The sequence below is a fragment of the Ovis aries genome, chromosome X (assembly GCF_016772045.2).
Source record: "Ovis aries strain OAR_USU_Benz2616 breed Rambouillet chromosome X, ARS-UI_Ramb_v3.0, whole genome shotgun sequence".
Lineage (NCBI taxonomy): Eukaryota > Metazoa > Chordata > Mammalia > Artiodactyla > Bovidae > Ovis > Ovis aries.
Window position 1 is genome coordinate 115784550 of NC_056080.1, and position 14495 is coordinate 115799044.

At 39.3% G+C, this 14495-nt stretch overlaps 1 protein-coding gene across 1 annotated transcript in view; it reads right to left on the minus strand.

Annotated features, from left to right (window-relative positions):
- The window catches only part of LOC114111326 (dedicator of cytokinesis protein 10-like), an 87879-nt gene that overhangs the window by 52153 nt on the left and 21231 nt on the right, over positions 1–14495 (minus strand). Inside the window, exons 3-6 of the mRNA XM_060407994.1 lie at positions 10902–11084; positions 5011–5125; positions 838–1043; positions 692–749 (exon numbers count right to left, since the gene is read on the minus strand). Coding sequence (XP_060263977.1) covers positions 692–749; positions 838–1043; positions 5011–5125; positions 10902–11084 — 562 coding nt within the window. The remainder of the gene's footprint in view (positions 1–691; positions 750–837; positions 1044–5010; positions 5126–10901; positions 11085–14495) is intronic.

Genomic DNA, 14495 nt, shown 5'->3' on the forward strand with positions numbered 1-14495 from the left:
CAAAGGCACTTCATCCATGTATGGATGCCAAATTGTTCTTGAGATGGGTATACAAACAAACGACATATTACAGGGCCATCTAGCTGATGTGTGAACTCCCCTTTTTTTGTCTTTTTAGCATTTTTTTAAATATATTTCTTAATTTGCCTGCACTGGGTCTTAGTTGTAGCAGGTGGGACCTTTAGTTGCGGCATGCAGGATCTGATTCCCTGACCAGGGACAGAACATGAGCCCTGCACTGGGAGTGCAGGGAAGTCCTCTCAACTACCTTTTAATACCAAGATTCTGTTATACTAAAATAGCTGTACAGATAGAATTCATGGACAGTTGTTGGTAACGTTGGGGCAGACAGGGGAAAATAAGTTATGTATGTTATCCAGAGCTTCCCATAAGCCCTGAGAAGAATTTAATCTGTGGCAGTCTTCCAGGGAGACAGTCTTGGGAAACAAACATTGAGCATCAGGCCTGGCCCTGTACTATTTAACTTATTCGTGTACTCTTAATGAAAGCAGAAGGCAAATGAACAATCCAGTTTTCTTTTAGAACAACTTCTGTTCAACACTGAGTGAGATGAAAGGGGAGCATATTTTTCAGAGCTCAATCATATCCCATTCATAGCTGCAAGCTACAAAGATAACACTCCTTGGGCTAACTGAAGTTCTCCCCATCCCTAAAAATAGAAATGTCTCACTTTTTCGATGAAGAAACTCTGCAACCAAAACTGCTATGTGGACATAACACATTGCTGCCTGAAAAAGGAGACAAAGAAGGAACCGTGAGATTGTGCTCCAGGGCTTTGGGACGGCTTGTGTTTCGAACAAAGTTGTAAGTAGTCACCTCTGAAAAATCTCCATGAATCTTGGCCATGCTATCAAGCCAGGTTTTCCTGAGCTCTGAGATACTTGTGTAGGACTTGGCTAAGCTATACTGGAGATCAATTAGCATTTCGGGGTGCTTCTCATGCTCCTTCACTTGAGCTGTGGCCATAAGAATAGCACGGATTCTCTTGGTCAAGTCTTTGACTTCTGAGGGAAAAGCAGTTGTGCAGTATCAGAACAAGCAAAAAAGACATATTTATCAATATTATTGGTGTGCTCTAAGCCTAAGCAGCCCATCTTGGGAATAACATAGAACTTTTACCCCTTGTCAGAGATCTCAGTATTTGGTTCTTGGTTCTTGGCATGTGGGCATGCCTAAAGAGTTTTACAATAATTCTTTAAAACAAATAGTCTACTATCTCAGGCTTCAACGCCAGTGAGTTTGATGGCAGTATATTCCTAACACATAAAAGCATGAACTCTGGAGCCAGACTACCTGGTTTTGTACCCCACCTCCTCTGCTGTCAATTTGATTGCCACGAAGGTAATCCATATTCGCCTTTATTGTTTAATTTTAGTTACAATAGTGACTAAAAGTTGATATCATACTATGCGCCAAGGAGTGGCCTAAGCACTTTACATGTTTTAAACTTTATAACAACATTATGAATTAAGTACTATTATAATTCATTTCACCAATGGGAAAACCAATGTACACAGCAGTTATGCAGTTTGGCCAAAGCTGTGAAGTTGGTAGGTGGTAGAGACAGGACTGACACTCAGGCAGTTGGGCTACAGAGCTCATGACCTTAGTCACTCTTCCATCTGCCAACGGCCATATGCTTTGATGTGAAAACCATACTGTAGACATTTTCAATTATGTAAAGAAGAGTTTATGGATCACAGAACACTCTGAAGAGTTTAAAGAGATCATTACTTTCTCTTAAAGCATTGCTTTTGTCCTCAAAAGCACAAAGTTAGAGTTTCCTCTTTGTCAGTCCTATGGATTCCTATTCACTCCAGCAGAGTAATCACAATTATATGTAGGGATCTGAGAAGAGGAGTAGGGACAGGTACAGGCCTTAGGCAGCTTTTCAATGTGAATAACACCAATGGTGGAGAAAATTATATTCAAAAGTGTCTTCTTTAAAGATCACTTTTTAAACTGATTATCCATATGTGTGTGTGCACGCACGTGTGTGTGTGTGTGTGTATAGATATATACACAGTAGTAGAGATTCTTCTCTTCTTCTACATTAGTAGAGATTTCATTTACTGGGAGAAAACTATACCTTTGTTGTAATAGAGTTTATTGGTAATGATTGCCCTACCAGAATAAAACTGTCATCTCACAAATGAGTCATGAAAAAGATTTCCTATCAAGGAGGTCTAAAACAGATCCCATTTACTTTGAAAAAGTTGGTAGTCTAACTTTTATATAACATGGAATTAAGGATGATAAAAAAAAACTAGGAAAATAAACTCTTAGGGTATGAGTAAAAGATGCTAAATGACATAAGCTATTTCTGTGCTGTTGGGATTAGATGGAGCGTATACTGATTTCTTAGGGAACCAGTAGAACTGGCTGAAAAGCAAACTTTCCCAGCCCGAGAATGGCTGGTACTATTCAGTGTTGTTTGTGTGTTTTTGTGTTTGTTGTTGTTTTTTCAGTCTAAGCAACATTCCTATGGGAATATGTTTTGGTACAAAGATTCAACACGTCCCAAACATCAAGTATGCTGTGACTGTAAACTTTTTTTTTCCAGATTTTACACAAATTGTCAAATTATGCTGGAAGATGACCTTTCCCAAGAATGGGGATGATTCCTCTGGGAGGAAACATTCTCTACTGGCAAGGGAATCTTCTTCACTTGTACACATATATCCCTGAAGAACAGAACCTACTGTCCATGCAACAAAACAACACATGAATGCCGGAAGCCACCACGGGAGTTCCCACCCATGACAAGGTCATGTGGAAGAGAACTGTTAAGCAAGGCTTCAGAACTCAAGGGGCTCCCTAGGCTTTCTCGAGCATCTACCACAAAACCAGAATCTGTCTGTTTTACTGTTTCATGACTTTCACCAACTCCTCTGACATTAACAGGGGGCTAACCCTGACCACTTTTCTCTGGAGAAAATCAACTTAGGGCTATAGCTAATAAGTCTCCTGGACATGAGAGGAATATTTCAAATCAAACTCCCTCTGTTAACATAGTAGCTTGCTCGGCAGGTATATCCAGACTCTTACAGCTATGCATGTGATTATTTACAGCCTCCCAACTGTGAGAGGCATGGAAAGCCTAAAACATAGAGCCTTTGAAAGAGGTAAGAGTTATTAGAGTAGTGCTAGTGCTGATGTAGGATTTCATTATTGGGCCAATGCTTGTTGCTAAGTTCCCATATCTCTTATCCACTGTGCACCTGGGAGTGCATTAGTTAACATAGTGAGAATGCAAGAAAAACAAGTGTAGCCTTGAATTTAACCATACCAGACTTTTGAGCTAATTGGTTCTTTCTTGTAACTCACTGCACCTTTGCTCTGTGAAAACCGTAACTCTATTTGGCATTTTCTGAGGCTGACATAGATTAGAAATATAAAGAAAAGACACTTTGAGGGAAAATAAGTTTTCTGGTTGAGCAGCCTTTATCAAAAGAGGGTCATAAAATGTTCACAGGCCTCCAAGGCCAGAAGATACTGTACACAACATCATTTGTGGCAAAGGTATGCAGAAAAATCCTGGTTTCGATAAGGGCAAAACTGCTGGAATGTTTGGGCTGACTCTGTATGACCTTGCATCTTTCATTTCCCTCTATGTATAAGGCAAGGTATAAAAGTACCTTTTGAAAAATAAAGTTTTTGGGCCTCGCTCTCCGAAGCAGCTTGGTCACCCCGTGTTTTTTCTTCTTCTTTTCTTTCCTCTCTCTCTCTCCCTCTCCCTCTCTTTCAGACTGATACCTTGGAGCATAGGGGCTCCCTGCGTTCACTTATCTGCCCAGGTTTCTAACACCTGAACGGGAAGATGTCCTGCGTCTTCACTCCCTCGGGAGACCGGGAGGGCACCTGTGGCCTCCGTGAACAGGGCAAACTTCTTGTCTCGGAGTTTTATTGGCTTTCTATGTAAACCAAGGAATATCAGCCTCTTTCTCTCCTCTATTTTCTTATCTTCAACTTTCTTTCCTTCTCTCTCTAAATCAATCCCTGACGCCGTTTCTCTTTCAGGTTTCCCTGGATCCTGCGGGGGCTGGACCCCGGCGCATGAACTTTTACAACGTTTTAGGTTTGAAGTATATAGGTAGGAAAGACTAACGGTGTTCAGGGTCGTGGGTTTGGCCTCAGCCAACTGTTGCCCTAGAACAACAGCCTTGGACATGGGTTTGCCAATAAGTATCTCTGGAAGGCCCCAGTTAACAGATGATTCTTTAAGCTCAGAAAATCATCAAGTAATGAATCCCTTCTGTGCCATTCCTCATCTGCTGGCAAAGGATCAGGCAGCTGTTAGCTACTCTAGTAAGTGAAGTTTTGTGAAATTTCCAACTCAGTGCTTAATTAGCCAATCTTATAAATGGGAACCAGAGAAGGCAGTGGCACCCCACTCCAGTACTCTTGCCTGGAAAATCCCATGGATGGAGGGGCCTGGTGGGCTGCAGTCCATGGGGTCGCTAGGGGTCGGACACAACTGAGTGACTTCACTTTCACTTTTCACTTTCATGCATTGGAGAAGGAAATGGCAACCCACTCCAGTGTTCTTGCTTGGAGAATCCCAAGGACGGGGGAACCTGGTGGGCTGCCGTCTATGGGGTCACACAGAGTCGGACATGACTGAAGTGACTTAGCAGCAGCAGCAGCAGAAATGGGAATGACGGTTGAGGGGGAAAAAAAAAAACATTTCTTTTCTAAGTAAGTTTAAATATCAAGCCCAGAGGAAATTAAAATTATATCATAATTATGTATACATAGTATAGTTGTTCATTCACTCATTCAACTAATACTGAATGTTTACTGTGTACCTGGCAGTATTCTAGGCGCTAGAGGTACAGGGATGTACGAAACAAAGCCTTGACCTGTGAAGCTCACATTCTGTACACTTGATACTATATAAATGTGAATGCAAAGCGAAGTTTAACTTGAGGAGTGAAACGCCCCTAACATTGAACATGGGTCTAATTTTTCACTTAAAGTGAGAACATACCTTCATAGGTCTGTCACTGTTTGCAAAGTTATTGATAATGAATAAAGACTCCTGAAATCTCGATCCTCCACTTAGTGCTACATCCACTATCAACTGGCTTACGGCAATTATTATCTGTGGAAAGAAGAAATGTCTTTTTTTCAATGTTATTTTTCAAATGTCTTTTGAATACATGCTGCTTCTTTTCTTCAATGTACCAACCCATAAGCACTCATACAAAATGCTTCTTTTAAAGATTTTACAGAGTTCCATCAAAATCTATTTTCCTCCTACATGAGTGGTTTACATTCTTCTATTGAAACAGCAACTTTAGGGGCTGGCCTGGGGGCTCAGTGGTAAAGAATCTGCCTGCCAATGCAGGAGATATGGGTTCAATCCCTGGTCCAGGAAGATCCCACATGCTGCGAATCAAGTAAATCTGTGCCACAACTATTGAGCCTGCACTCTAAAGCCCATGAGCTACAACTACTGAGCCCACATGCCATGGCTACTGAAGCCTGAGCATCCGAGAGCCCATGCTCTGCAACAAGAGAAGCCAATGCAATGAGAAGCTGGCACAACAATGAAGATTAGCCCCTGCTTGCCACAACTAGACAAAGCCTGCACAGCAATGAAGAACCCAGCACGGGCAAAAATAAAGAAAAAAATTGTAAAAAGCTAACGACATAGCAAACGAAGCAACTGACAAAGAATTAATCTCAAAATATACAAGCAGCTCATGCAGCTCAATTCCAGAAAAATATATGACCCAATCAAAAAATGGGCTGAAGAACTAAACAAACATTTCTCCAAAAAAGACATACAGATGGCTAACAAACACACGAAAAGATGTTCAATATCACTCATTATCAGAGAAATGCAAATCAAAACCACAATGAGGTATCATCTCACGCCAGTCAGAATGGCTGCTATCAAAAGTCTACAAACAATAAATGCTGGAGAGGGTGCAGAGCAAAGGGAACCTTCTTACACTGTTGGTGGGAAGGTAAACTAGTACAGCCACATGGAGAACAGTGTGGCGATTCCTTAAAAGACTGGAAATAGAATTGCCATATGACCCAGCAATCCCACTTCTGGGCATACACACCGAGGAAACCAGAATTGAAAGAGACACGTGTACCCCAATGTTCATTGCAGCGCTGTTTACAATCGCCAGGACATGGAAGCAACCTAGATGTCCATCGGTAGACAAACGGATAAGAAAGCTGTGGTATGTATACACAATGGAATATTACTCAGCCATTAAAAATAATGCATTTGAATCAGTTCTAACGAGGTAGATGAACCTGGAGCCTATTATACAGAGTGAAATAAGTCAGAAAGAAAAACACCAATACGTTACACTAATGCATATATATGGACTTTAGAAAGATGGTAACGATGATCTATATGCAAGACAGCAAAAGAGACACAGATGTAAGGAACAGTCTTTTGGACTCTGTGGGAGAAGGCGAGGGTGGGATGCTTTGAGAGAATAGCATTGAAACATGTATATTATCATATGTGAAACAGATCACCAGTCCAGGTTCGATGCATGAGACAGGGTGTTCAGGGCTGGTGCCCTGGGATGACCCAGAAGGATGGGATGGGGAGGGAGGTGGGAGGGGGGGTTCAAGATGGGGAACACTTATACAACCATGGCTGATTCATGTCAATGTATGGCAAAAATCACTAAATATTGTAAAGTAATTAGCCTCCAATTAAAATAAATTAATTAATTTTAAAAAAGCTAACGACAAATTCATATCATAAAAAAAAAGAAATAGCAACTTTAGTAAAGTTGCAGGTTACAAAATTAATACACAGAAATCCCTTGCATTCCTATACAGTAACAATGAAAAATCAGAAAGAGAAATTAAGGAGCAACTCCATTCACTACTTCAACAAAAAGAATAAAATACCTAGGAGTCAACCTAGCAGTGGCCACAGGACTTGAAAAGGTCAGTTTTCAGTCCAATCCCAAAGAAAGGCAATGCCAAAGAATGCTCAAACTACCAAACAATTGCATTCATCTCACATGCTAGTAAAGTAATGCTCAAAATTCTCCAAGCCAGGCTTCAGCAATACGTGAACTGTGAACTCCCTGATGTTCAAGCTGGCTTCAGAAAAGGCAGAGGAACCAGAGATCAAATTGCCAACATCCACTGGATCATGGAAAAAGCAAGAGAGTTCCAGAAAAACATCTATTTCTGCTTTATTGATTATGCCAAAGCCTATGACTGTGTGGATCACAATCAACTGTGGAAAATTCTGAAAGAGATGGGAATACCAGACCACTTAACCTGCCTCTTGAGAAATCTGTATGCAGGTCAGGAAGCAACAGTTAGAACTGGTCATGGAACAACAGACTGGTTCCAAATAGGAGAAGGAGTACGTCAAGGCTGTATATTGTCACCCTGCTTATTTAACTTATATGCAGAGTACATCATGAGAAACGCTGGACTGGAAGAAACACAAGCTGGAATCAAGATTGCCGGGAGAAATATCAATAACTTCAGATATGCAGATGACACCACCCTTATGGCAGAAAGTGAAGAGGAGCTAAAAGCCTCTTGATGAAAGTGAAAGAGGAGAGCAAAAATGTTGGCTTAAAGCTCAACATTCAGAAAACGAAGATCATGGCATCTAGTCCCATCAGTACATGGGAAATAGATGGGGAACAGTAGAAACAGTGTCAGACTTTATTTTTGGGGGCTCCAAAACCACTGCAGATGGTGACTGCAGCCATGAAATTAAAAGACGCTTACTGCTTGGAAGAAAAGTTATGACCAACCTAGATAGTATATTCAAAAGCAGAGACATTACTTTGCCAACTAAGGTCCACCTAGTCAAGGCTATGGTTTTTCCTGTGGTCATGTCTGGATGTGAGAGTTGGACTGTGAAGAAGGCTGAGCAACAAAGAATTGATGCTTTTGAACTGTGGTGTTGGAGAAGACTCTTGAGAATCTCTTGAACTGCAAGGAGATCCAACCAGTCCATTCTGAAGGAGATCAACCCTGGGATTTCTTTGGAAGGCATGATGCTAAAGCTGAAGCTTCAGTACTTTGGACACCTCATGTGAAGAGTTGACTCACTGGAAAAGACTGTGATGCTGGGAGGGATTGGGGGTAGGAGGAGAAGGTGACGACCGAGGATGAGATGGCTGGATGGCATCACGGACTCGATGGACGTGAGTCTGAGGAAGCTCCGGGAGATGGTGATGGACAGGGAGGCCTGGCGTGCTGCGATTCATGGGGTTGCAAAGAGTCGGACTTGACTGAGCAACTGAACTGAACTGAACCGAACTGAGTCAACCTACCTAACGAGACAAAAGACTGAAATGAAGGAAACTCTAAGACACTGATGAAAAAATCAAAACACAAATAGATGGAGAGATATACCATGTTCTTGGATCACAAGAATCAATATTATGAAAATGACCATACTACCAATGGCAATCTACAGATTCAGTGCAATCCCTATCAAATTACCAACGGCAGTTTTCACAGAACTAGAACAAAAAATTTTACAATATGTATGGAAAGACAACAGACCCCAAATAGCCAAAGCAATCTTGAAAAAGAAAAATGGAGCTAGAGGAATCAACCTTGCTGACTTCAGACTATACTACAAAGCTACAGTAATCAAGACAGTATGGTATTGGCACAAAAACAGAATTATAGATCAATGGAGGTTCCTAATTTCAAATTTTATCAGGACTTTTCTTAGTTTGATGTGAAAAACTTGAAACACAGCACATCTAGGTCTGAAACCATTTTCATAATTAGTGAACTGATACAATGGTGGTCAGGTATTTGCCTTCAATACATTTGCTAGCAAGGAGTTTTAGCAAAGTTGGGAATAAAGGACATTTCTTTGATGGTTTCTCATTTCTTTTCACTAGTCTATCACAACTCCAGTACCTCAGCTCCTTTCTTTGTTTCTGACTAGGGCCTATCTAAATAGTTAAGACACTAGTATATGTTACAGCATATACACTTCATAATGATAACAGTATAATGCCATGTAACGGTGCTTTTAAGCTTCACCGTTGGCTCAGCAGTAAAGAATCTGCCTTCAATGCAGGAGATGCAGAAGATGTGAGTTTGATCCCTGGGTTGGGAACAATTCCTGGAGGAAGGCATGGCAACTCCTTTGGCTAGAGAATCCCGTGGAGACAGGAGCCTGGCGTTCTACAGTCCACAGGGTTGCAAAGAGCCCAGACATGACTGAAGCAACTGAGCACGTATGCATGGTGTTTTTTAATCTCTCAGGCTCCTTTTAATGAAGGCTTATATGATTCAGGCTAAAGTGTTCGTGGCCAGAAGCTTTACTCCTGATCTGAGAAGCAAGATACTATAGGAGTTGTGTGCAAGCTCTTGAGTCCAAGTGCCCTAGATTCAAACTTTGACTTTATCAATTATTCACTGAATGGCTTGCAGAAAGTGAATTAACCCTCCTGTTTCTCACTTTCCTTAAAGGCAATATAGGGATAACAACAATACCTACATTATAGAGCTGTTATGAGGATTAAAACGATCATACACATAATATTACTACTTATCCAGTTTATTGAGCACTTAGACATGGTTCTAAGTCTGCAATTTATTAATTCATTTTATTTGAATATAGGACTTGAGAGAAATTGACGTTTTAACCCAGAAGGATGGACTCTAATGGGGAAGTTCAAAAACATCAGCACACTAATTGCAGAAATGCTTTGGAGGAAGGTGGTATTCAAGTGACACCTCTATGAAAGCAAATATGAGATACTCTAACATATAATGTTAGACCAAGTATCAAAATATAATTAGATAGAAGATTTTTACAGAAAGCATATACTTCTATCAGATTTTAACATCACTGATGACATTTCTAAAAAGCTACTTATGGCCATTTCCTCATGTATAACCCAGTCTCCAATAAACAACTGCAATGGGACTGACCATGGCAGTAAAGATAGAAATATGACCAAGCATTTCCCATATTACAGCTGACGGCAACTGAGCCAAGAACTCCCAACTGTGTTTCAGTTCACACCTGTTTCATCACACAAGCACAAAATTATGGAGATGTTGAATAACAACTGCCACATACTAAGTGTCTATTATGAGCTAGGCATTTTATGCCTGGCACTGCATACACTTTATTTTAACCCTCATGACAAAGCTGAAACATAGTTGGCCTCATTTTACAGATGAGGCAAATAGTTACGATGGACTGAGTAAAATCCCCAGGGTCACATATTAAGTAAGTAGCTAAGCTATGATTTAAGTCCAGGCAGGTCTGTTTTCAAAGTCCATGTTTTCCACTAAACCTTGAGACGTTGCTCATTATTTTTAACTAACTGGGCGTGGTGGAGATGAAAAACACAAGTACTACATTTGTTACTTAATCATCTTGTTTAATCCTCACCAAAACCATACGAAGTGGATAGGGATATTTACCAGTATTTTACTTACAAAGCATCTGAGGTACTAAGAGAGTAAAGAAGTCCTTGCTAAGGTCACACAGTGTGTGATAGTCGTGGAACCTGGAATCTCTGCTCTTCACACCTATGTTCTCAAGCAGTGTTGTCCAGTAGAAATAGGATATGAGTCACATGTGTACTATTAAACTGTCTAGCAGCCACATTAAAAAGTAAAATGACACAAGTGAATTTTATTTTACTTAAACCAATATATCCAAAATATCATTTCAACATATAGTCAATATAAAACAATTGAGATATTTTACTTCTTTGTACGTAGTCTTCAAAAGTCAATGTGTCCTGAATTCAGACTAGCTCAATTTCAAGTGCCAGATGGCCACCTGTGGCTAATAGCTTTGTATTAGACTGGTGAGCTCTATACCTTAATGTAGAGAGGCTAAAGATTGAACACAAGAAAGAGAAGCTTTGGTTTTCACTGACCTGCAGATGTGTCCTTAAAAAGGTTTTCCTTTTGGTGTACTCAAAGTTGTTTCTCATCAGAAGATACAAAAGTGCAGAGGCTTCATTCCTGGTTGAGCCAATCTGTGACGTGCAGCACTTTAAAACCTCATAGCAAAATGCAGCACACATGTTTGCCCTTCCTTTGAAAAAGGCCGAGGGAAACTAAACAATAGGAAAACATAAATAATTATCTGAAAAGCCATAAAACAGAAATCAATCAACTATCAAGTGCCTACAGTATTCTCCCTAAAACTATAAGCTGGGTGCGTTGAGGATACACAATCAACATAAGATTAGGGTACCACTCTGGAAAACCCAAGCTAGATAAAAACATAAAGACCAGCATGTATAATGAATGACTGAAATCATGACTCATTTCATGATGATGGTCTCAATTTGGGCCATAAAAATGGGAAGGCCAATCTGCATTACTTACTCTTTTGCTTTATATTTAAGCAGTTCCTTAGGTTATAAACTTCCAAATGCTAGGAAAATTATATCAAGAATCTATTCAGCAAATAAAGTTGATCTTTTAACAAAATGGAGTATAGACAAATTGTACACAAACAGAAACATGTCCATCCTCTACTCATAAACAGTGTTGAGTAAAATACAGGTTGGCATAGAAAAAGTACAAAAGTGACTATCTAATCCTCAAAACAGGCAAGTGACTGCTACTTTTGGAATGTATTCAGTCTGCTTTGTGGAAAATAAGCTATACATAGAACGTAGGCTTATTGCAAACTTCCATGCTTACCTGTCTTGGCAAGTGAGTACTAAGCTGCTCCAGGGTACACAGTGGATTTTTTCAGGGAGTGTGAAGCTAGATTCTCTCAAAATCATTCTCAGGAATATTGGATTTACCCATATTATAGGAATCTACATAAGGCTAGCGCCTAATTTCAATATTATTTTTTAGAAATATTGAATTTAAGCCCATTATATAGGAATCTATCTTCTTTGTATCACCTTAACACTAAGTACAATGCTCCTTACTGTTTATGCATCTTCTTCTATTAATGAACATTTAATAAATGTCTTCTAGCTGGCATTGAAAAAAATCTCATCAATGGTTTCACCAGGTTAAATAAATCATTTCGGGCAAGATACTTCTGTATAGACAGGAAGGGAAGGCACAGTGGTAGAGTACTTAATCGGCTATAGGAAGTCTAATATCTATCACTTCACAGTTACTGAAATTAAAAATACTCTAGAAGGAATTAATAGCAGAATATCTGAAGCAGAAGAAGGGATCAGTTAGCCAGAAGATAAAGTGGTGGAAATAACTGCTGAAGAGCAGAATAAAGTAAAAAGAATGAAAATAACTGAGGATAGTCTCAGAGACCTCTGGGACAGTATTAAATGCACCAACATTAGAATTATAGGGGTCCCAGAAGAAGAGAAAAAGAAAGGGTATGAGAAAAGTTTTTAAGAGATTATAATTGAAAATTTCCCCAACATGGAAAAGGAAATGGTCAATCAAGTCCAAGAGGCACAAAGAGTCCCATGCAGGATAAACCCAAGGAGAAACATGACAAGACACATACGAATCAAACTACCAAGACTAAACACAAAGAAAGAATATTAAAAGCAGCAAGGGAAAAGCAACAAGTAACACACAGGGGAAACCCCATACGTTTAACAGTTGATCTTTCAGCCGAAACTGTGCAGGCCAGAAGGGAATGGCACGATATATTTAAAGGTACTGAAATGGAAAAATCTACAACCAAGATTACTCTACCTGGCAAGGATCTCATTCAAATTTGATGGAGAAATCAAAAACTTTTCAAACAAGCAAAAGTTAAGAGAATTCAGTACCACCAAACCAGCTTTACAACAAATGTTACAGGGACTATATAGTCAGGAAATACAAGAGAAGAAAAAGATCTACAGAAACAAACCCCAAACAATTAAGACAATGGCATTAGGAATATATCAATAATTACTTTCAGTGCAAACGGATTAATTGCTCCAACCAAAAGACACAGACTGGCTGAATGGATACAAAAACAAGACCCATGTATATGCTGTCTGCAAGAAACCCACTTCAGACGTAAAGACACATATAGACCAAAAGGGAGAGGATGAAAAAATACATTCCACACAAATGGAAAGCAAAAGAAAGCTGGGGTAGCAATCCTCACACCAGACAAAGTAGACCTTAAGATAAAGAATATTACAAGAGATAAGGAAGGACACTACGTAATGATCAAGGGATCAATCCAACAGGATGACATAAATTGTAAATATCTATGCACACAACATAGGAGCACCTCAATACATAAGGTAAACACTAACAGACATAAGAGGAGAATTTGACAGTAACACAATAATAGTAGGAGACTTTAACACCCCACTCACACCAATGGACAGATCATCAAAACAGAACATTAACAACGAAACACAAGTCTTAAAGGATACATTAGATGAAATGGGTCTCATTGATATCTTCAGGACATTCCATCCAAATGCAGAAGAATACATCTTTTTCTCAAGTGCACATGGAACATTCTCCAGGATAGACCACATCTTGGGTCACAAATGAAACCTCAGTAAATCTAAGAAAATTGAAATTGTATCAAGCATCTTTTCTGCCATGCTATGAGATGAGATGAGGTTTTTTCACAAGAAAAAAACTGTAAGAAACACAAACAAATGGAGATTAAACAACAGGTTTCTAAATAACCAACAGGTTACTGAAGAAATCAAAAAATTTCAGAAACAAATGACAATGAAAACATGGCAATTCAAAAGGTATGGGATGCAGCAAAGCAGTTCTAAGAGGGAAGTTGATAGCAATACAATCCTACCTCAAGAAACAAGAAAAACATCGAATAGACAACCTAATTTTACACCTAAAACAACTGGAAAAAGAACGAAAAACTTGAACATTAGTAGAAGGAAAGAAATCAAAAGATCTGAGCAGAAATAAATGAAAAAGAAAAAACAATAATAAAGATTAATAAAACTAAAAGCTGGTTCTTTGAGAAGATAAACAAAATTGACAACCCCTTAGCCAGACTCATCAAGAAAAAAAGAGACAAGCATCAAATCAACAAAGTTAGAAATAAAGGAGAAGTTACAACAGACCATGCAGAAATACAAAGGATTATAAGAGACTATTACAAATAACTATATGGCAATAAAATGGATAAACTGGAAGAAATGACGCTGGGAAGGAGAAATCAATATTGTGAAAATGACTATACTACCAAACGCAATCTATAGATTCAGTGTGATCCCTATCAAATTACTAATGGCACTTTTCACAGAACTAGAACAAAATATTTCACCATTCATATGCAAACACATAACGACCCTGAATAGCCAAAGCAATACTGAGAAAGAACAGAACTAGAGGAATCAACTTTCCTGAGTTCAAATTATACTACAAAGCTACAGTCATCGAGACGGTATGGTACTGGCACAAATACAGAAATATAGACCAATGGAACAAGATAGAAAGCCCAGAAATAAACCCATGCACCTATGGCTACCTTATTTTTGACAAAGGAGGCAAGAATATACAATGGGGCGGAGACAGCCTCTTCAATGAATGGTGCTGGGAAAACT